This window comes from Nicotiana tabacum, chromosome 20 (assembly GCF_000715075.1).
Source record: "Nicotiana tabacum cultivar K326 chromosome 20, ASM71507v2, whole genome shotgun sequence".
Classification (NCBI taxonomy): domain Eukaryota; kingdom Viridiplantae; phylum Streptophyta; class Magnoliopsida; order Solanales; family Solanaceae; genus Nicotiana; species Nicotiana tabacum.
Genome location: NC_134099.1, coordinates 13,008,801 through 13,035,075, shown reverse-complemented (window position 1 = coordinate 13,035,075; position 26,275 = coordinate 13,008,801). Strand labels below are relative to the sequence as shown.

Genomic DNA, 26,275 nt, shown 5'->3' with positions numbered 1-26,275 from the left:
ATTTTTCTTGATTTCTGAGAGCCCGAGAGACTGGAGAGATTGATGATTGAGTGAGGCCGAGAGCCTGATTGTGAGGATATTTATGGGATCGGGCTGCACACCGCATCATGTTTTATTGATTTATGCCATGATTGGCTTGATATAGCACTTGGGTTGTAGGAGCCCCTTCGGAGTCTATACACACCCCCAGTAAGCGCAAGTACCTACTGAGTGTGAGTACCGAGTGCTAAGTGATGTCGTCCAAACTCACACCACAAATATATGTTGTGAGGCGGTCAAAGCAATAATAAAAACCCAATGCAAGTCAGGGTTGAATCCACAGGAAGTTAGACTTTGGATTAGGTATACGCCTAGTGTGACTGTATGATGTGCCCCAAATTACATTTCCACATTTTCAATTGTTGTTTCTACTTCTAGCTATTGATTGTAATTGTAGAGCTAAGAGATAATATTTTTGGTTTTGGTTGTTTTTCAAGTTATGAAAGATCTAGGGTTGCGACTTCCGCCTAGTTGGTTATCTAACAGATTTAGAGCTTTAGGACATGTATAGTTGATCGGGATACAATTTAGCAATCACACTCAATTACTCACTCTATACCTCTCGGTAGTTTGAGTTATTTTGCCCGATTTGGCTTTCTCAAGTCCAAATGGGTATTTCACAAAGCAAGTGATAAATGCTCTAGTCGAGTTTTACTATCTCTAGGTTCGACCCTTTAATTGGGGCTATCAATTTCTTAAGTCCACCCCAATTCCTAGTTAGCCAAGTTTTACTAGACTTAGTTTCTCTTTCTCAAGTAGAGGCTAAGTCAAATAGGCATGAATCAATGTTTGTAACCATCAATTCTCAAATTCAAGCAAGAACTAGGCTAATATCTAAAACTCAACCATAAATAATCCCTAAACCAATTACCCATTAAGTACCCATACTAGGGTTGGGTTACAACCCTAGATAAGAGTTTAGCTACTCATGGAAAATAAAGAAATTAACGAAGAAACTAAGATAGAATTCATAATACTTGATTAAGGTAAAAAAATCTAATGTTTAAAAGCTAATCTAGTACAATGTTACCCAATATAATAAATAAAAATGGCTCAGTTGCTCCCAACTTACAAAACTTAACCTAAAAATGAAAAAACGTTCTATTTATATTAAGCTGAAAATATCTACAAAATTGCTCATGCGGAGGTTGTGCGGTCGCACAATTCTGTGTATGGTCCACATGTTGAGATTGACTAGTCAATTAGGCTTTTTAGGGTCGCATAAAATTGGAATGCAGCTACAAATTTAATTGTGCGGACCGTACATTTCTGAGTGCGGCCACACGCTTGAACTTGGACTGGAGCTAGCCTTCATTATGCGGACCACACATTTATGAGTGAGGCCGTACAATAATAGTGCGGTCTGCACATCTTCAATCTTCCAAAAACTTAGCTCTCTAATTCTCCTCTTCTGCGGACCGCACAATTATGAGTGTGGCCGCCCTTGGCATCCTACTGTCGCACAATAATAGTGCGGTCCACACATCTTCAATCTCCCAACATGCAAGTTCTCCGAAGCTTGTTTTCTACGGCCACACAATAAGTGTGCGATCCGCACTTTGTGAGGAAATTCCATCAGTGCTCCTTCAGTATTTGTGGCCGCACACATTATTGTGCGGTCCGCACTGTGGCCTTTTCTGCCTTGTTTTGGTCCTTGTCTATTTTTTCTCCTTTTTGAGTTGATTTTCACTTTTTGGCTCATTTCCCAATATTCCCACAAGGAAGTACATTTCATTAGTTCTCAGGATTACCTTCAAGTATTTTTGAGCTAAAACGCAAGTAAAAGAGAGAAAATAAGCAGTCAAATTACCTACTTATCACTAACTGATCGTGAGGAATGAGTAAAACTTCTGAAAAATATCTTTACCCAGTTTTACTTGAACTTGGCATAAACAAACTGATTTAACTTAATTTACTAGCTTTGGGAAGCATGCCTATTTTCCTTATTGAGACTACTGAAAATGAATTATAACTGTGTAGCTCGTCACTATCTTTCAATTCCTTGTTTATCATTATTACTTACTGAGTTGGTTGTACTTATGCTACACCCTGCATTTCGTGTGCAGATCCAGGAGTTTTTGGATATGGAGAGTGTTGATATTTCTCATAGCTGACCATTTGAGATAGCGAGGTAGCTTCCTGGCTTTCGCAGACCTTGTTTTCTTCTTCCTTACCTTTTCATTCATTGTATTTGGATTTAGACTGTGATAGTCATTTAAGTTCCAGACTGATTATGTTTAGATGCTCATGGCTTAGTGACACTTAGATGTTGGGGCTATTTTTCGCACTTGTAATTTGGGTTTAACCCCTATTTACGAAAACTCTGTTTATTTAAAAACTTTTAATATATCTTTCTGTAAAATATTGGAGGTATTTTAAAAATGTTGGCTTGCCTAGTACCATCGATAGGCGCCATCACGACATGTTAGGAATTGGGTCGTGGCAAGTTGGTATCAGTACCTAGGTTACATGGGTCTCATGAATGGTGAGCAGGTTTAGTAGATTCTTGCGGATAAGTAAGGAGACATCTGTACTTATCTTTGAGAGGCTTCCGAACCCTTAGGAAACTTCACATTCTTGAATTCTTGTCGTGCGAATATATTCATTCTGTTAACTAAACTTCTGCTATTCTATTCTCTCACAGATGGTAAGGATACGTACTACTGGTCAGGATAGACAACCACCAGTACCACCAGTTAAGGCCGTGAGAGGCCGAGGTCGCGATAGACGCATCGGTAGGGGCAGAGGTGCAACTCGTACAAAAGCTAGGGCAACACCTGCAGCTCCACCAGTTGCCCTAGTTCAGGAGTAGGTCCCAGTTGTGGATGTGCTAGTGGGGCCAGCTTAGGCACCGCCCGTGCGTATTGTGATTCCAGGCCTTCAAGAAGCCTTAGCTCCGATTATGACTGTGTGAACCAGTCTTGCTCAGGCGGTCTCTATTCTGGCCACAACAACCACTTCTCAGGCCGAGGGAGGTACTCAGACTCCCGCCACCCGCATACCAGAGTAGGTGATGTAGGGACTTCAGATACCGGGGGTACTACCAGCCCAGCCGGTTGTAGCTGCTCAGGCCCATGTGGTTCCTGTTATGTCTGATGATGAGCAACAAAGACTAGAGAGGTTTGGTAGACTCCACCCTCCATCTTTCAATTGGGCTGAGTCGGAGGATGCCCAGGGCTTCTTGGACAGATGTCAGAGGATTCTCCGTACAACAGGTATTCTGGAGACTAGTGGGGTCTCGTTCACTACTTTTCAGTTTACTAGAGCTGCCTTCAGTTGGTGGGAGGCTTATGAGAGGCGTAGGCCGATTGGTGCACCACCACTTGTAGACATGTGATTTTTGACCCTCCCCAAGATTTTTCTTATTTAGCACGTAAATATTTAATTTAATTTAGGCTCAATATAGCTATTTCAACTCATTTTCACTCTTTTACTTTATTTTGTTACAAGAAAAATGAAAATTACAAAAACATAAATAATAATAATAATAATAAATATATTTTAGTTTATGTATTTTTCATATATTTTAAAAAAATATATAAAAATGGTACCTTATTTTTATCTTTATATAATTTCGAAAACACAAAAATAGTTTCATGTTTAGTTTAATTAGGATTAGCCTTGAATTGTGTAGTATTTTTATCTTATTTTAAAAGGAGTCAATTAAGGTATTGGATCACAATTTTAAGAGTTTTAGATCTCAATTCTTGGCCCAATTTGGATTAGTCCATTAAGTCTAGGGACCCTTCTAGACTCTTGTTTGGAATAAAAACAAATAAAAAAGACCCTAAGGACTTAACACAAAAAGTCCTAGGGACTAATTGTCAAAATACACAAAAATACACCTAAACCTAGACTCTAACTATAAAGTAAGACTTAAAAAATCTATAAAAAAAAAAAGAAGAACACTGGGGAAAAAGCAAAACAAAAGCTCCGCAGCTTACGCGAATGACCCTGGTCCCCGACTTCATCTTCTCAAAACGACCCCCTGAACTTATTCTTCACTCCACGAAGCAGAAGCTGGCGACCTCTCAACTACACCCTCTCCGCTCACCAGCCTCGCCAGTCGCTACCAAACTTGCCAGAAAATCCGGCAACACCCAACAACAGAAAAGCAAACAAAGCTGACCATGGCTGCCTGAAACTACACCAGACCAGTGTGCAAATCAGTTCGAAATTCCCACCCAAATCTAGTCGAGTTGGGTATGTTTGGTTCCGTTCGAGATTCCGGCGAGGTTCCGGCGCTGCTACATTTTCTGTTCGAGTCTATGTTTGTTAGTCGAGCGTCGAAACAGTATTGCGAATGAAGCTACGATTCATCGGAAGTTCAGGTTGGTTCCTTTCATTTTTGCGTTCTTGTGGTAATTATGGAACTGATTATTACCTTCTAAGAGAGTAACTTCTTATTTCTCCTACGTTTTTTTGTTTCTTTTCCCTTCTCATTTTTCCTTGATTTTCAAAGTAATGAATTTTCTATCTGTATAAAACAAAAAGTTTTAGCGATGCATAGTTTAAAAGAGAACTCTTTGAATTATTCCTTGCTGTGAATTTTTGTCAATTTGTTGTAGCAAAGAAAAGATTCGGAAACTATACATCTCTGCTATTAAAGGCGATATGGGTTGATTGTTAATAGGTTTGTTACAAGATTCCTTTGAAGAAAATTAATAATCTACTTTATCTTTCGACTAGAAAGCTAGATACCTCGTGATATGTAGTAATAAAAATAAGCAAAATAGAAATGGGTCGGGTGGTGAAATCTTTTAAAATAGATCGGGTAAAACAGATTGTGGACACGTTCACGTGACATAATTACGATTCTTTAGAGATCGAGGTGCGCATTTAGTCGAATTTCCATGGCCCTCGCAGAGTTGCAAACGCGTAGCTGCTTTAGGCGCGTATTTTAATAATATTACCTTCCTAAATTCGGGTGCGCATTTATGTGACCCAAATGCAAATCTCAACGATATTAAAATGTGTCAAAGACCACGTGCGCATTTATGTGACGTGGTTCGAGACGTGTTTTAATAACGTTGCAATTTTCTACAAAAAGGAACAAAAGCGGTTTAAAGTTAAATTGGCACCATAGGCTAAAACATGCACTAAAATCAAGTAAATAGGCCAATTGTAATAGTTGAGCAACCATGCTAGAACCACGGAACTCGGGAATGCCTAACACATTCTCCCGGGTTAACAGAACCTTACCCGGATTTCTATGTTCGCGGACTGTAATACAGAGTCAATCTTTTCCTCGATTTGGGATTTGAACCGGTGACCTGGGACACCATAAAATTATCCCAAGTGGCGACTCTGAATTTTAATAAAAATAATCCTATTTCGATTGTCACTTTAAGTTGGAAAAAACTCCCTTATATACCCCCTGCCGGGGGTGTAGGTAAAAAGGAGGTGTGACAGCTCTGGCGACTCTGCTGGTGACTAGAACCCAGAATCTCAAGTTCAGGGTTCAGAATTCGATCTTAGATGAATTGTTATATTTGGCTTTATTTATTATCTGATTTTATTACATGTTTGGGCCTAATGTGCTAAATGTTGCTTTTTACCGCTTTGATATTATCTGAACTGTATATATAAACTGCTACGAAACCCCTCTCTTCTCTCTCCTGAGGAGTGCACGCTGGTCGTGACTTCTTTCTGTTAGTATCATATCCCAAATAGAACGAGGTTCGGACAAGTTGCAAAGCCGGATGATCTTTTGATTACCAGTACGCAGCCCCCCCTCGGCTCGAGTTGTCCGCTCGGGTAAGCCAGGTCTTGAACAATACACCCAGGTTTTAAACCTAAAATAACTCAGCCTCATGCCGGATCCCTTGTAGGAACGTTTGTTTGCATCATGTACATTTGACCTTGGGGACTCAACACAGGGGTTGGGTCCGTCTAGGACAGGTGTACCCAAATTAAAAGACCATCTTGATGCATCTTACGTGCTACTTGCGTATCTGTCTGTTTCGGCTTGCATGTTGACTGGCTTCTAGAATAGGGAAAGAAAATGAAAAAAAATGAAAATCAAAAATAAAAGAGAAAAGACAAGAGAGTGAGAGGTAGGTATTTGAATTACCCTGAAATTCTGTTGAAAGTTTGAAAAAAAAGAAGAGAAAAGTCATTTCAAAATAAGTCATATTTTCTTTTGTTCTGTCAAAACTGGGTGAACTACGCTAGTCTGATTCTCACCGGATGTGAGATACGCAGGCAAACCTCATCGGTTCCGGCCCACTATTTTCAAAAAATCCAAAAATATTTTCTTTTACTTCCTTCTTTAGAAAAGTCTTTCTTTAAGACCCCAAAAATATTTTCTTTTAATTTCTTCTCAAAATCCAAAAGTATTTTCATTCTTCTTTCAAAAATTGAAAAGAAAATTCAAGAATCAAAAATACTTTCTTTAGAAGTCTTTCTTTCATAATTTTAAAATAGAAGTCCAAAAATTCAAAAATATTTTCTTTTTCTTTAGAAGTTTTTCTTCGAAATTCCAAAAAAAAAGGTCAATATTCAAATCTCTTTTCTTTAGAAGTCTTTATTTGCAAAATTTTATAGAAAAATCAAAATACCAAAAATATTCTCTTTCTTCTTTATAAGTCTTTCTTTCGAAAAAATAAAATGAAAAATTCAAAATAAAAAAAATGTTGGTTTATTTACTTTATTCATGATCTTCCCGAACTACGCAAGATCTGATTCATGTTCTCACATGATACGTAGGCAACCCACATCAGGTTCGATCAACCATTGAAAAGAAAATGAGAAAAAATGAAAAAAAAATGAAAAATATTGATAATAATAAAGATTGACTGAGTCCATTCTAACATGTTTTGTTTTGAATTGTGAAGAAAGTTGAGGTGGTCGGTTTGTGGTAAGCTGGAAACACAAGATCCACGGAAAAATAATAACTGACATCGAAGCTGTTAAAAGTGCTCAACAGACTCAGGGTCAGAAGGTTCAACAAGAGTCTACTGTGTTTGAGAAAAATAAAATGTTGAAACATCAAATGACCGAAATGTGTCAAGCATGGGCCAGTGGTCAAGGACAGCCTCGTCATGAGTCACAATTTGATACACAATAAGAGCAGTACCACTCTCCTGAGTGCCACTCGTACTCGTTTGATCTTCCTGCAAACATTGAGAAGCCTGCCCGAAAGATGGTACAGGAAGAAATGACCCAAAGAGTGAAAAACTTAGAACAACGGTTGAAAAACATGCAAGGGTTGGCAGGTCAAAAGAGTATTTCCTTCAAATATCTATGTATGTTCCTCGATGTCCACTTGTCGCCTGGTTTCAAGACTCCCAAATTTGAAAAGTATGATGGACATGGAGATCCCATAGCCCACCTGAAAAGGTATTGCAATCAACTGAGAGGTGCGGGAAGAAATGAAGAATTGTTGGTGGCTTATTTTGGGGAAAGCCTTACGGGAGTAGCCTCCGAATGGTTTATGGATCAAGACACGTCTCGCTGGTATATCTGGGATAACATGGCACATGCCTTTGTCAAACAGTTCCAATACAACATCGACATCGCCCCAGACCGCATTTTCCTTTCAAACCTGAAGAAGAAACCAACTGAAAGTTTCAGGGAATATGCAATCAAATGGAGAGAACAAGCAGCCAGAGTTAAGCTACCCATGGACGACCACAAGCTAATCATTGTCTTTCTTCAAGCTCAAGAGCCAGATTATTTTCAAAATATGATGTCCGCAGTGGGTAAATCCTTCTCAGAAGCAATCAAAATGGGGGAAATGGTTGAGAATGGTTTTAAGACAGGCAAAATTATAAGTCAAGCAGATCTCAAAGCCGCAACTCAGGCTGTCCAGATCAAATCTGATAATTTTAGTGACACGAATGAGAAGGTTGAAGAAATCATGATGACATCAGGGTCGAGAAGAGGTCCTAGGAGAGCGTCTCGAAGGTATGAACAACCTCGTCTGTTTTTCGATAACTCCCCTGAGCATTACTATCCCCTTCAGAACCCACAACACTCTGTTGTTCCACCTCAGTATGTTGCCCAGCCACCAAAACACCCTAGAAGGCGATCACGAGCATCACAAAATCTCCAACAGCCTCCATAAAATTTTCAGGTGCCCTATAACCCACATCCAAGTCAGAGGTATAAAGGGGAACAAAGGTTGAAAGATAATTTTACACCAATAGGAGAGTCCTATGCAATCTTATTTGAGAAGTTAAAGCATTATGACATGATTGCACCTATTCCTCCAAATCATGTAGACCCACGTGCAAGAAGCTTTGACCCTTCTAAAAGGTGTGAATACCATTCCAATGCCCAGGGGCACAATGTTGAAATCTGTCGGGATTTGAAAAGAGAAATAGAAAGGATGATCCAGGAAAACCTGATTGTGATCCAAGACAGTGACACCCAGAATATCGCGCAGAATCCTTTACCTGCACATGATGATGCACACTTTGTGGGGATAATGCGTGGTGATAGGGAGTATGAGAATCCTCTCGAGAATTTGCTAACTGAAGTTAATGATTTTGAAATTGGAGAAGGCTCTGCTGATTCTGATGAGCAAATTTGTGGCTAAATATCAAGCCTAGCAATTGAAAAGGCATTCCCTCCTCACTAGGAAGGAATCTTGGTAACTTGTTTTGATGTTTTTTCTATTATCTGGGTTATTTCAGGGTTGTGATCCAGATTTTATTTATTTTATTGAGTCAAATCCTTCTATCCTTCCATTCTGTTTGTGTGAGTCTTGTCTGTCTGTTCTGTTGCTATTTTCATTATTCAGGTTATTTTAGGGTTGTAACTCGTATTTTGGGTTGCTTATTTAGTTGTCAAACCCTTTCATCATTTACTCAATAAAATACAGTTTGCCCTTTTGTGTCATTCTGTTCCTAGTTCTTTTCTCGTTAGTTCTAATGACATGACATGCATGCGAAAATTTTGGCCAGATCTTAGGAACTGATTTAATCTGGAATTCGATAACTAAAAAAAAATACTTTTGAGGATGAATAAAGAGTTGGAATACTTTGGAACTAAGGTCGAGTAAAATTCACCTTCAAATCATTGTGAAGATCGGGCTTGAGGATGTTTAACCAATTGAAGTTTGTTGGAAAGTTCGTCACTAAGGGATGAATCTTGTGACCACGGCACACCAAGAAGACATACATGTTCGTCAATGCTGTGATCGCGAAAAAATACCATGTTTGATGTTCTTGAGGTTGGGAGGCCCTTTTTCTGCTACCCAAACACTTTATATTCTTTGCTACCCCTTTTGAGTCTGTGTTATTTTTCTTTGACTACCCTCTTTTGGAATCAAGTCTAGAGTAAAAAAAAGTCCATGCCCCAAGAGTACAAACTGGGCCAGCTTTTAGAAAGTTCAAGTGAAAAAAAAAGAATTGTGAAAGGTCCATGCCCTAAAAAATAGAAGCAGGGGCAAACAAAAAAAGAAGAAAAAGAAAAGAAAAAAAAACAAAAAAAAGAGAAAAAAACAGAAAGAAAGATGAAAACCAGTTTAGGCCAAATGTTTGAACTACGTTAGACCTGATTCCTTGAAAATAAGGATACGTAGGCAGCCTCACGGTTCCGTCCAAACAAATAAGAATTTAGAAGAAAAAGAAAAAATAGAAAAAAATAGAAAAATCCAAAATCCCCAGCATTTGAAACTGGGGCAAAGATTTTATTTCATTTTCTGAAACAGTTGATTCTAAGAGTTGTAAGTCTACAACCCCTCATTTTGAGTTTATTTTGAGCCTTCATGCAGACCTTTCTTTCCAACCCTATCCAAAAACCTTCCAAATAAAGACCTCCCAATATGCCTTTAAGAATGCCAAGAGACGCATGCAATGAGCAACAGTTGTCACACGACGTAGAACATCGTCGAGTTTCTCGCAAAAGAGGGAAAGAAAAAGAAAAGGAATAAGAAAAATGAGAGAGTCTTATTAGTGAAAACCCTCACGGGCACTGTAAGGCGATGGCAAGCAGAGACGAATAAATGAGAGAGACTTGTTGGTGAAAACTCCTCAGGGCACCAGTAGTCGAAAAGTGAGTCATAAAGCTGGTGCAAAGAATCAGCATAAACAAGCCTGACTTCAAAGGTCATAAGAATAGTAAAAGGGAAGAGTGAATTAGTTTGATAGATCAGTCACTAAGTCCAAAATGCATGTCATGACCATTAAGGCTAGTTATTGAAAAAAAAAGAAAAAAAAAAGAAAAAAGAAAGAAAAAAAGCCTCTTCCTTCCGTCCTTCCGACATGGGCATTTTTTGTTAATACTTGTTTCTTTGCGTTATTTGTGTCCTTCACTCTGAGTCAGTCCTTGTCAAAACAAGCAAGAAAAGATTTCAAAATCTGCTACCAGATTTTCAGTTGCATAAAGTAAATTTGGCTTGCACTCAGTTGTTATTGTCAATATACCTTGAGGATTCATATAAAGGCTTCCCCAAAAAGACTCTTGTTAGCCTACTTGGCGCAATGAAGATAACTGGTGATTCTCTCTGACAAACAAATTTCTCAAAAGCAGGAAGTCATTCAAGATATCAGAAAAGATCATCTAAGAAAAGATCTCCAGTTGGGATAATGCTGATTGAGCCAGAAATACAATGGTACCGAGTGTGAAACAATTAGGGTTGATGCAGAGCAAACATCTCTTGAAGCCGACTCAAGTTGATCGAGCAAAAGCCAAGATGCTCAAGACTCAAGGCCACAAACCGACCACCACCTTTTAAGAACTGACAAAGTTTCTTTGTGTGACACAGGAACAAAGCGGTGCAAGAAAACTAATTCAAAAAGAGAAAAAAAAATGAAACAAAAACAACAAAAAAAAAAAGAATAAAAAGAAAAGATGAGAAGAGCTGACAAAGGGAAGTTTCTCAAATCTTTTCCTTTATTTGTCTTGCTATTGTGCATAAAATCTTGCCATTGATCTTCACATTTTTCCTTCTAGGATAAAAAGTCCTAGTCTGATAAATTTTCTCCTAGGATCAAAATCTTAGTCTGATGAATTTTTCTCCTAAGATAGAAGACCTAGTCTGATGAATTTTCTCCTAAGATAGAAATCTTAGTATGATGAATCTTTATCCTAAGATACAAAAAAAGACCTAGTCTGATGAACTTTCTCCTAGGATCAAAATCTTAGTCTGATGAATTTTTCTCCTAAGATAGAAGACCTAGTTTGATGAACTTTCTCCTAAGATCATCTTAGTCTGATGAATCTTTCTCCTAAGATACAAAAAAAAAAGAAAAAAGAGAGACCTAGTCTGATGAATTTTCTCCTAGGATCAAAATCTTAGTCTGATGAATTTTTCTCATAAGATAGAAGACCTAGTCTGATGAATTTTCTCCTAGGATAGAAATCTTAGTCTGATGAATCTTTCTCCTAAGATAGAAAAAAAGACCTAGTTTGATGAACTTTCTCCTAGGATCAAAATTTTAGTCTGATGAATTTTTCTCCTAAGATAGAAAACCTAGTCTGATGAACTTTCTCCTAGGATAAACGTCTTAGTCGGATGAATCTTTCTCCTAAGATACCAAAAAAACAAAAAAAAAACAGAGAAAAGGACCTAGTCTGATGAATTTTCTCCTAAGATAGAGAACCTAGTCTGACGAATTTTCTCCTAGGATATTTTGAAAAAAAGAAAGGAAGTCTGAATTTGAAAAAAAAAAAGGTAATTTTTAGTTTTCTTAAGATTATCAATGTTTAGTTTTCCTGAAATCAAGGGGCCGCGCCTGGAGAATAGGGTGATTTTTTACTTTAGTCAAGTTTAGTTTATAGTTTTCCTAATCTATTCTTTAGTTTATTCTCATCATTGCATCAATAGTACAAGTGGTTTACAATTTTGCTAACAACTCACAAATCTTCCTAGTGCAAATTGGGGCAGAAAAAAATTCTTTTGTTTTGTCTGTTTTGTTGTAATCAGGCGCCCACCTGGAGAACAAGAGAAGATAGTTCAAGTTTCAAAGAAAAGTAGTTTCGAAGGAAGACAATTCAAGTTTCGAGGGAAAATGGTTCAAGGTACAAGGGAAAATAGTGTCAAGTAACAGAGAAGACAGTTCAAGTTCAGCAATCAGGCGCCCACCTGGAAAAAAAAGGGGGAATTCAATTCAGAATGCAATTCAGGTCAGCAATAAAAGAAGCTCGCGTCAAGAATGCGAGTCAGCAATCCTAGATGATCAACAAAAGTTAGTCATTATCCAGAATAAAAAAAATAAAAAAAAAGACAAAAAAGAAAGACAAGAAGTGAATCCAAATGCAGAAGTTAATGAAAGATGTGAGCTGCTCAAGACATGGCTGAGGTCACAAGCTCTGCATGTCCCGTCTTGATTTGAAAAAGCTGAAGAAGATTGAACCAACACTTGCGGCTGACAAGCATCAATATTCAGATCAAGATCCGCATGAAGAACCAACCAAGAATCAAGATCAAGCTTCACAAGACTTATAGATAGGAATCTTGTAACTCGTAGTTGATAGGCTTAGCTAGTCTTTTTCATATTTTGATTTTGATGTAACAACGGGACCGCGGACCGGAACCTCAGCGGAACGGCACCTCGACTGGTTGTCCACCTCGGCATACTCCATCATCTCACTCACTTCGGAACTACACGTGGACTGATTCCTTTATAGCCAAGGATATGTAGGCAGCTCAGATACCAGATCTCGGTCACATTCCCCTTTTCTCTTAGTTTTAGTCTTTCCAAATAAGGGTCGGGTCAAAAAACTTGTGTAGTCGTTCTTTATCCGAAAACTCTTCGCGTTTCCGGTCAAAGAGGGGCAGCTGTAGACATGTGATTTTTGGCTCTCCCCAAGATTTTTCATATTTTAGCACGTAAATATTTAATTTAATTTAGGCCCTATATAGCTATTTCAACTCATTTTTAATCTTTTACTTTATTTTGTTACAAGAAAAATGAAAACTACAAAAAAATAAATAAATAATAATAATAAATATATTTTAGTTTATGTATTTTTCATAAAAAAATTTTAAAAAATATATATATAAATGGTACCTTATTTTTATCTTTATATAATTTCGAAAACACAAAAATAGTTTCATGTTTAGTTTAATTAATTAGGATTAGCTTTGGATTGTGTAGTATTTTTATCTTATTTTAAAAGGAGTCAATTAAGGTGTTGGATCACAATTTTAAGAGTTTTAGATCTCAATTATTGGCCCAATTTGGATTAGTCCATTAAGCCTAGGGACTATTCTAGACTCTTCTTTGGAACAAAAACAAATAAAAAAGACCCTAAAGACTTAACACAAAAAGACCTAGGGACTAATTGGCTAAATACACAAAAATACACCTAAACCTAGACTCTACCTATAAAGTAAGGCTTAAAAAATCTATATAAAAAAAAAGAAGAACGCTGGGAAAAAGCAAAACAAAAGTTGCGTAGCTTACACGAACGACCCTGGTCCCCGACTTCATCTTCTCAAAACGACCCCCTGAACTTATTCTTCACTCCACGAAGCAGAAGCCGATGACCTCTCAACTCAACCCTCTTCACTCACACCCCTCACCAGCCTCGCCAGTCGCTACCAAACTTGTGGGAAAATCCGGCAACACCCAACAGCAGAAATTCAAGCAAAGCTGACCATGGCTGCCTGAAACTACACCAGATCAGTGTGCAAATCAGTTCGAAATCCCCACCCAAATCCAGTCGAGTTGGGTCTGTTCGGTTCCGTTCGAGATTTCGGCGAGGTTCCGGTGCTGCTACGTTTTCTGTTCGAGTCCGTGTCTGTTAGTCTAGCATCAAAACAGTATTGCGAATGAAGCTGCATTTCATCGGAAGTTCAGGTTGGTTCCTTTCATTTTGCGTTCTTGTGGTAATTATGGAACTGATTATTACCTTCTAAGAGAGTAACTTCTTCTTTCTCCTACGTTTTTTTGTTTCTTTTCCCTTCTCATTTTTCCTTGATTTTCAAAGTAATGAAGTTTCTATCTGTATAAAATAATTGTTTTAGCGATGCATAGTTTAAAAGAGAACTCTTTGAATTATTCCTTGCTGGGAATATTTGTCAATTTGTTGTAGCAAAGAAAAGATTCGGAAACTATACATCTCTGCTATTAAAGGCGATATGGGTTGATTGTTAATAAGTTTGTTACAAGATTCCTTTGAAGAAAATTAATAATCTACTTTATCTTTCGACTAGAAAGCTAGATGCCTGGTGATATGTAGTAATAAAAATAAGCAAAATAGAAATGGGTCGGGTGGTGAATTTTTTTAAAATAGATCGGGTAAAATAGATTGTGGACACGTTCGCGTGACATAATTATGATTCCTTAGAGATCGAGGTGCGCATTTAGTCGAATTTCCATGTCCCTCGCAGAGTTGCAAATGCGTAGCTACTTTAGGCGCGTATTTTAATAATATTACCTTCCTAAATTCGGGTGCGCATTTATATAACCCAAATCCAAATCTCAACGATGTTAAAATGTGTCAAAGACCACGGGCGCATTTATATGACGTGGTTTGAGACATGTTTTAATAACGTTGCAATTTTCTACAAAAAGGAACAAAAGCGGTTTAAAGTTAAAATGGCACCATAGGCTAAAACATGCACTAAAATCAAGTAAATAAGCCAATTATAACAGTTGAGCGACCGTGCTAGAACCACAGAACTCGGGAATGCCTAACACCTTCTCCCGGGTTAACAAAATTCCTTACCCGAATTTTTGTGTTCGCGGACTGTAATATAGAGTCAATCTTTTCCTTGATTCGGGATTTGAACAGGTGACTTGGGACACCATAAAATTATCCCAAGTGGCGACTCTGAATTTTAATAAAAATAATCCTGTTTCGATTGTCACTTTAAGTTGGAAAAAACTCCCTTATATACCCCCTTACGGGGGTGTAGGTAAAAAGGAGGTGTGACACCATTTTCTTGGCAGGAGTTCACCGTTCTCTTTTTGGAGAAGTTCGTGACGTAGTCGCGTAGAGAGGAGCTGCACAGACAGTTTGAGTAGTTACGTTAGGATGATATATTTTTGACATAGTACGAATGAGGTTTTCTAAGTTGGCCCGTCATGCAATCTGGTTAGTTATCACTAATAGAGATATGATCAGAAGATTCATTGATAGCCTCACATTTTAGCAGCGGGTGATTATGACTAGAGAGAGGGTATCTGGTGCTACTTTCGATGAGGTTGTTGACATTGCTCGATAGAAGAGATGGTACGTAGCCAGGAGCGGGTTGAGGAGGCCAAGAGGTCTTGTAGATCAGGTGGTTTGATTGGGGTTCCTTCTAGAGGTTAGTTATACCACGTTAGGGGTCATCCTTTTAGGCATGCTCAGACGGCTCGTCCAGTTCACAATGGTACATCATCTGGCCATGGTTCACACAGTTCTCATCAGGGTCACTCATCTCTCAGTGCCCTTCTAGATCAAAGTTCGTCCCATGATCCATCGGTTTAGGGCTCATCTATGACATGTCCTTCTACCAGTTATCTTAGTGCTCAGGGTTCCCTTTAGTCCCTATCACCAGCACCAGGGAGTTGTTTTGAGTGCAGGGATTTTAGACATACGTGGAGGCAGTGTCCTCGTCGTCAAGGAGGTCTAGTGCAATAGAGGAGTCAGACTGCATCTTCTGCACCAGTTACTACACCAGCCAATCAACTAGCTCGGGATGTGACCTAGTCAGCTAGAGGTCGCCCTAGAGGGGGAGGCCGATCAGGTGGCAGTCAGGCCCCATTCTATGTTCTTCCTGTCAGACCAAATGTTGTTGCTTCAGATGCAGTAATCACTAGTATAGTCTCAATTTTCCACATAAATGCCTCTATATTATTTGATCCTGGTTCCACATATTTATATATGTTATCGTATTTTTCTCATTATTTGGATATGCCCCGTGAGTCTCTAGTTTCATATATTTATATATCTATACCAGTGGGCGATACAATTATTGTAGATCGTGTATATCGGTCATGTGCAGTGACTGTTGGGGGATTAGAGACTAGAGTTGATCTATTGTTGCTTAGTATGGTTGATTTTGACGTGAACGGGTATGGACTGGTTGTCTCCATGTCATATTGTTTTGGATTATCACGCTAAGATAGTGATGTTGGTGATGCCGGGAATGCCACGGGTTGAGTGGCGAGGTTCTCTAGACTATATTCCCAGTAGAGTGATTACATATTTGAAGGCCCAATGGATAGTTGGGAAGGGTTGTCTATCTTATTTTGCGTTTGTGGGGAATGTTAGTACAAAGACCCTTACTATTGATTCTGTTCTGGTGGTGCGAGAATTTTTGGATGTGTTTCCTGTAGACCTGTCGGGCATGCCGCCCGATAGGGACATTAATTTTGGTATTGACTTGGTGCCGGGCACCCAACCTATTTTATTCCTCCGCGCCGTATGACACCGACTGAGTTGAGGGAGTTGAAGGAGCAACTTCAGGAACTCCTTGATAAGGGATTTATTAGGCCTAGTGTGTCACCTTGGGGTGCACCGGTCCTGTTAGTAAAGAAGAAGGATGACACTATGAGAATGTGCATTGATTATAGGTAGTTGAACAAAGTCATAATCAAGAACAACTATCCTTTGCTGCGTATTGATAATCTATTTGACCAACTTAGGGAGTGAGGGTGTTCTCCAAGATATATTTGAGGTCTGGGTATCACCAGTTGAAGATTCGGGACTCTGATATTCTAAAGACAACTTTCAGGATCCGTTATGGTCATTAAGAGTTCCTTGTGATGTATTTTGGGATGACCAACGCCCAAGCAGCGTTCATGCATCTGATGAATAGTGCATGTCAGCCTTATCTCGACTCATTTGTTATTATGTTCATTGATGATATCCTGTTGTACTCTCGTATCCAGGAGGAGCATATTGAGCATTTGAGGATTGTGTTACAACAGTTGAGGGAAGAGAAGCTTTATGCCAAGTTCTCCAAGTGTGAGTTTTGGCTCGGTTCAGTCGCGTTCTTGGGTCACGTGGTGTCTAGTGAGGCTATTCAGGTGGATCCAAAGAAGATAGAGGCAGTTCAGAGTTCGCCCAAACCATCCTTAGCTATGAAGATTCAGAGCTTTCTTGGTTTGGCTAGTTATTACCATCGGTTCGTGCAGGGTTTCTTGTCTATCGCATTGCCCTTGACCAAATTGACCAAAAAGGGTGCTCCTTTCAGGTGGTCAAACGAGTGTGAGGAGATCTTTAAGAAACTCAAGACTACCTTGACCACAACTCCAGTTCTAGTTCTACCATCAACTTCAGGTTCTTATACACTGTATTGTGATGCTTCTCGGTATTAGGTATGTTTTGATGCAGGAGGGTAGAGTGATTGTTTATGCTTCACGCCAGTTGAAACCTCATGAGAAGAACTACCTTGTTCATGATTTGGAGTAGGCCGCCATTGTCCATGCGTTAAAGATTTGGAGGCACTATCTCTATGGTGTATCTTGTGAGGTATTTACTGATCATCATAGCCTTTAGCACTTGTTCAAAAAGAAGGATCTAAATTTGAGGTAGCAGAGGTGTTTGGAGCTGCTAAAGGACTATGATATTACAATTCTAAATCATCCGGGGAAGGCCAGTGTGGTGGCCGATGCTTTGAGTAGGAAGGCAGTGAGTATGTGTAGTTTTGCATTCATTCGTGTTGGTGAGAGACCTCTTGTAGTTGATGTTTAGGCCTTGGCCAACCAATTCATGAGGTTAGATGTTTCGGAGCCCATTCGGGTTCTAGCCTGTGTGGTATCTAGGTCTTCCTTATTTTATCGCATCAGAGAGCGCCAGTATAATGATCCATATTTAGTTGTCCTCAAGGACAAGGTTCATCACGATGATGCCAGAGATTTTACTATTGGAGATGATGGGGTGTTGAGGATGCAAGGATAGATATGTATGCCCAATGTAGATGGGCTGCAGGAGTTGATTCTTGAGGAGGTCCACAGCTCGCGGTATTCCATTCATCCGGGTGCCGCGAAGATGTACCAATATTTGAGACAACACTATTGGTGGAAAAGGATGAAAAGGGATATGGTTGGGTTTGTAGCTCGGTGTCTCAACTGTCAGCAGGTAAAATATGAGCATCAAAGACCGGGTGGCTTGCTTAAGAGGATGGAGATTCCGGAGTGGAAGTAGGAGCAGATCACCATGGATTTCGTAGTTGGGCTCCCACTGACTTCGAGGAAGTTTGATGCTATTTGGGTGATTTGGACCGGCTGACCAAGTCTGTGCACTTCATTCTAGTAAGTACTACTTATTCTTCAGATCGGTTGGCTGCTATTTACATCCGAGAGATTGTTCGCCTTCACGGTATGCCGGTTTCTATCATTTCAGATAGAGGCACGCAGTTTACATCACAGTTTTGGAGAGGCGTGCAGTGAGAGTTGGGCACTCAGGTTGAGTTGAGCACAACATTTCACCCTCAGACAAATAGACAGTTCAAACGTACTATTCAGATATTGGAGGACATTCTAGGTGTTTGTGGCATTGATTTCGGGGGTTCAAGGGACCAATTTCTGCCACTCGCGGAGTTTTCATACAAAAACATCTGTCAGTCGAGCATTCAGATGGCTCAGTATGAGGCTTTATATGGGAGGCAGTGTAGATCTCTCGAGGGTTGGTTTGAGCCAGGGGAGGCGAGGCTATTGGGTACTGACTTGGTTTAGGATACTTTAGACAAGGTTAAATTAATTCAGGATCGGCTTCACACTGTGTAGTCTAGACAGAAGAATTATGCCGACAGGAAGGTACGTGATGTGTCATACATGGTTGGGGAGAAGGTTCTGCTGAAGGTTTCACCCTTGAAGGGTGTTATGAGGTTCAGGAAGAAGGGCAAGTTGAGCCCTTTATTCATTGGGCCTTTTGAGGTACTTCAGAGGATTGGGGAAGTGGCTTACAAGCTTGCCTTACCACCTAGCTTGCCTTACCACCTAGCTTGCCGAGTGTACATCCAGTATTCCATGTTTCTATGCTCCAGAAGTATATCGGCGATCCATCTCATGTTTTGGATTTCAGCACGGTTCAGTTGGATGGTGATTTGACTTATAATGTGAAACCAGTGACCATTTTGGATTGGCAGGTTCTAAAGTTGAGGTCAAAGGATATAACTTCAATGAAGGTGTAATAGAGAGGTCAGCCCGTGGAGGAGGCCACTTGGGAGACCGAGCAGGAGATGCGGAGCAGATATCCGACCATATACATGACTCCAAGTATGTTTCTAGACTCGTTCAAGGAGGAATACTTGTTTAAGAGGGGGAGGATGTAGCGGCCCGGCCAATCGTTTCGAGAGTTGTAGCCTCGTTCCTCCATTTTCTACTCCTTTTGTGTTCTACAACTTTTATATGACTTACTGTGTTGGTTGGTTTGAGTCCGGAGTGATTTCATAATGAATTGAGACACTTAGTCTCTTCATTGAAAGCTTAAGTTGGAAAAGTTGACCGGATGTTGACTTATGTATAAACAACTTCGGATTTGAAAATTTGATGGTTCTGTTAGCTCTGTTAAGTGATTTTGGACTTAGGAGCGTGTGCGGATTGTGATTTGGAGGTCCGTAGTAGAATTAGGCTTGAAATGGCGAAAGTTGGAATTTTGGAAAGTTTGACCAGGTATGGAATTTTTTATATCGGGGTCAGATTGAATTTTCGAAAGTTGGAGTAGGTTCGTGGTGTCATTTACGACTTGTGTGCAAAATTTGAGGTCAAAACATGATTTGATAGGTTTCGACGTCGTTTGTAGAATTTGAAAATTTCAAAATTCATTAGGCTTGAATCCATGTGTAATTCGTGTTTTTGATTTTGTTTGAGGTGGTTTGAGGATTCGACTAAGTTCGTATTATGTTATAAGACTTGTTGGTATGTTTGGTTGAGGTCCCCAGGGCCTCGGGTTGATTTCAGGTGATTAACGAACCAAGTTTTAAAGTTTAAAGATAGATGAAAATTGTTCTCTTCAGGTGAGATCCTGCAGAAGCGGGACGGAAGGCCGCGGAAGCGAGCAAGGCTAGGAGGGGCAGGAGTCGCAGATGCGAAGAATTTCCCGCACCTGCGGAGCTGTAGATGAGGATAGGGAATCACAGAAGCAGAGGTAGTGAGGGAAAGTGACTTGCACGGTAGTGGAACTTTCACCGCAGTAGCGGGAGCGCAAAAGAGGAATTTTACTAGCAGGTGCGGGAGACTTGGGAAGAATATATAAATACGAGGCTTCGAGATTTTTCACGATTTTCATCATTTTGAGCTCAGACTTTGGATGTTTTTGAGAGGGTTTTTGAATAGATTACTGAGGTAAGTTCCTTATGTTCATTTTTCTTCAATAATGATGTTTCCCCACTGATTTCCCGCCTAATTGGTGTGTGTTTTTAGGTAAATTTTGGGGGTTTGAGGCTAGGAATTTTGAGAATGAATTTTGGGGATTTGAATGACCAATTAGTATCATATTTTGGTTAATTTCATATGGTTAGACTCGTAAGTGAATAGGCTTTTGGGTTTTGTCACTTTTGTCAGATTTTGAGACGTGGGCCCAGGTTTGAGCCGATTTCGGATTTTGGCTATAATTTCATATTTTTCTTGTGGAATTGATTCCTTTAGCCTATATTGATTGTATTGTACTGCTTGTGGCTAGATTCGGGGCATTTGCAGGCCGACTCGCGAGTCAAAGACATTTTGGAGTAGAGTTTTGCTCGGACTGAGGTGAGTAAATGTTTTAAATCTGGTCATGAGGGTACGAAACCCCGGATTTTGTGTTATGTGATTATTTTGGAGGTGACGTGTATGTGGGAGTGAACCGTGGGAATTGTGAATTAGTCCATTCCGTGAAACTGTAAAGTTGAATAACTTGTTGTTAGCTATATGCTCTCTATGTGTCATAGAAATTTGATCGTAATTCATGCTAGAAAGCATGTTTAGGCTATGTGTTGGTACTGTTGGGACCCACAAAGGCCGTTTTTACTCGCATATCATATCTCAGTCTCTGTTATTCTTATTGATACATCATGTTATTACTGTTTGGTCTGATTTTTCCTAATTTTTGAGAACCCGAGAGATTGGAGAGATTGATGACTGAGTGAGGACGAGGGCCTGATTGTGAGAATATTTATGGTATCGGGATACAAGCCACAACAAGTTTTATTGATTTATGTCATGATTGTCTTGATATAGCGCTTGGACTGTAGGAGCCCCTCCAGAGTCTGTACATACCCCCTAGTGAGAGTAGGTACCATTGAGTGTGAGTGTTGAGTGTCGAGTGCTTAGTGATCGTGAGGAATGAGTGACTGTGAGGAATTAGTGATTGTGAGGTTGGAGTGAACGGGAGGACTGTGTGATTGTTGCCCTAAGAGGCTGTATATGATTTCATTATTGCTACACATAGTTGCCTTAAATCACTATTTTGAAAACTTGTGAAAGATATCTTTACCCAATTTTACTTGAACTTGGCATAAACAAACTGATTTGACTTGATTTATTGGCTTTGGGAAACATGTCTATTTTTTAGTTGAGACTACTAAAAATGAATTATAACTATATAGCTCATCACTATCTTTCAGTTCCTTATTTATCATTGTTACTTACTGAGTTGGTTGTACTCACGCTATACCCTGCACTTCGTATGCAGATCCAAGAATTTCTGGACGCGGAGGGTGTTGATAGTTCTCATAGTTGACTGTTGGAGATAGCGAGGTAGCTTCCTGGCATTCGCAGACCTTGTTTTCTTCTTCCTCACCTTTTCTTTCGTTTTATTTGGATTCAGACTGTGATAGTGGTTTTAGTTCCAGACTGATTATGTTTATATGCTCATGGTTTAGTGACACCCCGATATTGGGGCTATTTTCCTCACTTGTATTTGGGTTTAACCCCTGTTTGTGAAAATTCTGTTTATTTAAAAAAATTGATTTATCTTTCTGTGAAATATTGGAGGTATTTTGAAAATGTTGGCTTGCCTAGTACCATCGATAGGTGCCATAACGACAGGTTATGATTTGGGCCGTGACATATAAAAGCAAGATTAAGCCTATTTTGAGAGGGGAGACACCACTTTGAAGAAAGAATATACACGGGAAACATTTAGGAGCAAGGATATCTCAGATTTCTTCATCTTTTCTTAGTATTTTCAATTATACAACACTTATGAAATTGTTTGATAGTATCATGAGTGGATAAAACCCATAGTTCTAGATTTGTGATTTAACCGTGAATGTTGTTATTTAACGTTGATAACCTTATGTATAATTCACCAATATATAGTTGTTTCTTCAATTTTGTGATTAATTGCTTAATTGTCTGACCAGCAGTTAAGTTCTATTTACTATCTATGCTATGCTTGGGAAAGCCATGTTTAGATTAGAAAAGAATTGAAGAGAGCACGATCTTAACATTGGTGCAGGGGGCGGATTTGTGGTTAGGATAGGAATATACCTAGTCACCATGCTTAATTAAATATCGTAATCTTAATGCGTTCGTAATATATTGAATTCATAGGAATATATGCATTAATGTTTTTTGAATAGGCAAGTAGTATTTCGTGAGAATGCTACGAGAGCAATTGTTCGATTAATTAGAAACCATAAGTGAATTGTATTAAAGGAGAGTTAACTAGAACACAATATGATTGATGAATCGATCATAACCCTGGAATATTTGTCTCTACTGAATACACAACAACCATTCGATCACATCCTTGTTGGAGACTACGTCTAGGCTCACTCAGGCAACACATAACGAAAGAGACGAGAATTTCAACAGGTACCTCTATAACTCTTTAAATGTATTCATGAGAAGGATGGGAGTGACAAACAAGGAATGTATGTATTTACGCGTTAATTTGTCGAATTTTTCCAACGATATGTTGGTGATTGCACCTTATAGCCCCGTTCATTCGTTGGAGGACGCAAACACTATCAAAGGCTCCGACACGGAGAATGAGATTAGTGATGATGTCACGGGGCCATGGCTTTAGTGCCTCTAGGACCTGATGATGATGTGCTTGGAGCTGCAGATGGCGAGCATGCTGAGGAGGAGGACTCCGAATGACAGAGAGTTTTCTTTTCACCCTACCCTATTTTACATTTTTACATGCATCAGAGACTATGCATATGCTAAATGTGGGGTGGGAGAACTACTACTTGTGATGTATTTTGTATAACTTGTATCAATTTGTTTCTTTTATTAGTTTTTTATTACTTAGTCTAGTTTTTAGTTTAGTTTGTTTTAGAGAAAAAAAGAAAAAGAAAAAAATGTAAAAATACAAAAAGAAAAAATTAGAAAAATCTCAGACTTTTTCCAATGATGGATCTATTGGACAATTTTCTTGAGGGATAAAGTCCGATTAAAAAATACCAAAATAATTTTTTATAGTTAGGTAGTATCCCTTAGTTTTTCTTTGGGCGCAGGTTCTTTTTCAAGGGTGTAGCTCAAACCGAGTACTTTATATTTTTTGTTTCGGAGTAGGTTAGGAAGAAACTGAGTTGCTCTGAGATACCTAGTGACATGTTTGGTGTTGGCACATTAGGCTATGACATGCATTCTATCTTCCCGTACATTTGATTTGAATTATGATGCCTGAGTAAAGTAAATAGCCTATTTTCTGAGGCCTTTTCTCAAATTTTTGACTTGTATGCGATATAGTGCAATATAGCTTAAAATTACTCGATTATGTGTGCTTTCTTAACTTGAGAGTTGAACAGAACCGTCTTGATTGTGTCATGTGTAATGTGTATGTGAGGAATTGTGATTCTCTGTGCTATTCTCTGTAGTCTAGAACTTGCCCTATGTGTTAATGGAAGCAAAATTGTTAAGTTATGCTAATCTAGGAGATGATGTAGGCACTTCTTGCTTTATCATAGATATGCTTGGCACTTGAAGATAAAATTTTTCGTTGCTATCCCCTTTGAGCCTATAAACCTTTTCTTTGGCAACCACATTACAAGCCGTACCCCTATTTTGTTCTTAATTTGACATTGTTGGACCTTTACCTCCTAAGACACTTAGTCGCTAAAAGAAGTAAGGTGAGATATTAGGGAGTATATTTCGAGTGGAACCATGGAAGGGCCCTTTGGTGCACTAAAGGTGAAAAAAAGGTCACTAGCTGATGAACTTTAATGTATGAAGTGTGTGTAGAAAAAAAAAGAGAAAGAAAAAAGTTGCAAGAAAAAAAAATAATAGTAAAATAATGTAGAAAAACACACACCTCCTAATCTTACTAATTTATGCTAGTGGGAGTAAAGAAGTGCTTAATGGAAAAAAGGGCTATGTTGTATATGGTTTGTGGCGAGTGAATTGGCTGAGAAGAATATCTGCTCGATTTGTGAGTGTAGTATATTAAAGTGCTTAGGAGGGTTAATCACTATTCTTAAACGTATCCTACCCGTTCCTTAGCCTACTTTACAACTTTAAAGTCCTAATTGATCCTAGATGTGGCTAGCTTAGATTATTAGAGATGTACTCTACAAGCAAGCTTATGGTACAACCATGGGATGCACATGAATTCTTTGTGAGAGTAAGCGAATTTTGTTCAATTGTGTGATGTCCTTAAATTATGTTCAAAGAACACTTGAATGTGTGGATTATTCTTTATTCACACTTTTGTTTGTTGGTGAGGGCGCATGATCTCATGAAGGATTGGTAATGTTGTAAACTTCTCTTGTTGGGTGAGCGCGCGAGTTGAGGGTGCTTAGTGGTAACGAGTCAGATCTTGAGGTTGGATGGTTACGAATAGGTTGTTTGAATTGAAATAGTAGACTTGGACATGTTTAAAACGGGAAGAATGTGAATTTTGTATGTTCATGCTTGATTGCCGGTGTCGAGCCTAGTCAAGGGTAGAGTGTATGGTTAAACAATTGAAGTGCTCCTCTATAGTTGAGATTTGTACGTAGTTGGGATATAGTTTATAGTCTCATTGCTCGAGGACGAGCAAGAGTCTAAGTGTGGGGTGTTGATATTTAGCTTAAAGTATATATATATATATATATATATATATATATATATATATATATATATATATATGTATATATATATATATCATTTTTACTCGTGTTTCGTGGATTTTGGATGTAAAATATATTGATTTATATTTATTCGTGATATTTTTATGTGTATGAATCATCAGAAAGCAATTGGGAGGAAAAGGTACGAGATTAGAGCAAAAACGGAGAAAAAATGAAAAATGTGAATTTCAGTGCCACAGGCAACGCCCCACGCCACTTGTGGCGCAATTGGCAGAAACTTCAACAAGCCAGCGCCTCACGCTGCCCTGGACGCTGGTGACGAGATTTTATCCAAGTTTGACTAGAACAAGGTTATTTCGGCCCTAGACCTACCCAACGGTATAAAAGCAAGACTAAGCTTATTTTGAGAGGGGAGACGCCACTTTGAAGAAAGAATACACACGGAAAATATTCGGAAGCAAGGATATCTTAGATTTCTTTAGCTTTTCTTAGTATTTTCAATTATCCAACACTTATGAAATTGTTTGATAGTATCATGAGTGGCTAAAACTCATAGTCTTGGGGTTGTGATTTAGCCATGAATATTGTTGTTTAACGTTGATTTAACCTTAAGTATAATTCACCAATATATGGTTGTTTTTTCAATTCTCTGATTATTGCTTAATTGTCTAGCCACACAAAGAGGGGCAGCTGTGAGCACGTGATTTTTGCCTCACGAAAAATACTCTAAAATAAATCAAAAAATAAAACAAAATTCTCTTAGTATGCAATTTTTAGAATTTATGTGGCGTTTATTAATTGTTTGTGTTTGTCCGTAAATGTTTGCTTTGTTATAATTAAACGAAACTAAAATAAAAATACATGTTGTATGCATATCTAGGATTTAATTATGCATTTAAAATATAATTGAAATAAAATCACAAAAATATGCATTTGTTCTAGTTTTAATGTTTCACTGTGTGATTAACGCTTTGTCTATATGTTAAATAGTTGTTAAAAAGTAATTAATATTTTTGTAAGGTTAAAATTGTTTTATAATTTTTTATTAGGATTTTTATACTTAGGATTAAAATTAGGAAATGTAAAATAAATTTTAAAAAAACTAAAAAAATCGGACCTGGACTGAAATCCAGGCCCAAACAAATTTACCCCCCCCCCCCCACAGCCCAATCCAAACAACCCAGGTCGGTCCAACTCAGGAATAAATCCACACGACAACGTTTGGTCACATTTCATCAAGGACCGTTGGATCAAATCCATCCAACGGCTAAGATCCCACATCCCTTACCCGTAATCCCTACCCGATCCATTACCGGGGCCGACCCATTCCCCAACTAAACCAAAACGACGTCGTTCATGTAAGTAGATAGATCCTGGCCATCCATTCTGCCTGATCTAACGGTC

General features: G+C 38.8%; 1 protein-coding gene across 7 annotated transcripts; it reads left to right on the top strand.

Moving 5' to 3' along the window:
• The first annotated feature begins 3,890 nt into the window (after positions 1–3,890).
• Positions 3,891–25,460, top strand: LOC107804506 (uncharacterized). Of its 7 annotated transcripts, none has more exons than XM_075240957.1 (4): positions 3,891–13,793; positions 20,554–20,621; positions 21,544–21,608; positions 25,033–25,460. In XM_075240957.1, the coding sequence occupies exon 1, from the start codon at positions 7,184–7,186 to the stop codon at positions 8,105–8,107; it is 924 nt and encodes a 307-aa protein (XP_075097058.1). In that variant the 5' UTR covers positions 3,891–7,183; the 3' UTR covers positions 8,108–13,793; positions 20,554–20,621; positions 21,544–21,608; positions 25,033–25,460. The 7 variants fall into 7 exon arrangements, 5 of the variants coding, with proteins under 5 accessions (XP_075097058.1, XP_075097057.1, XP_075097059.1 ...); XM_075240956.1 differs by lacking the exon at positions 25,033–25,460 and adding an exon at positions 19,889–20,216 and having other exon boundaries at positions 21,544–21,837; XR_012703822.1 differs by lacking the exon at positions 25,033–25,460 and having other exon boundaries at positions 3,903–4,370; positions 10,519–13,793; positions 21,544–21,837.
• Positions 25,461–26,275: the final 815 nt, after the last annotated feature.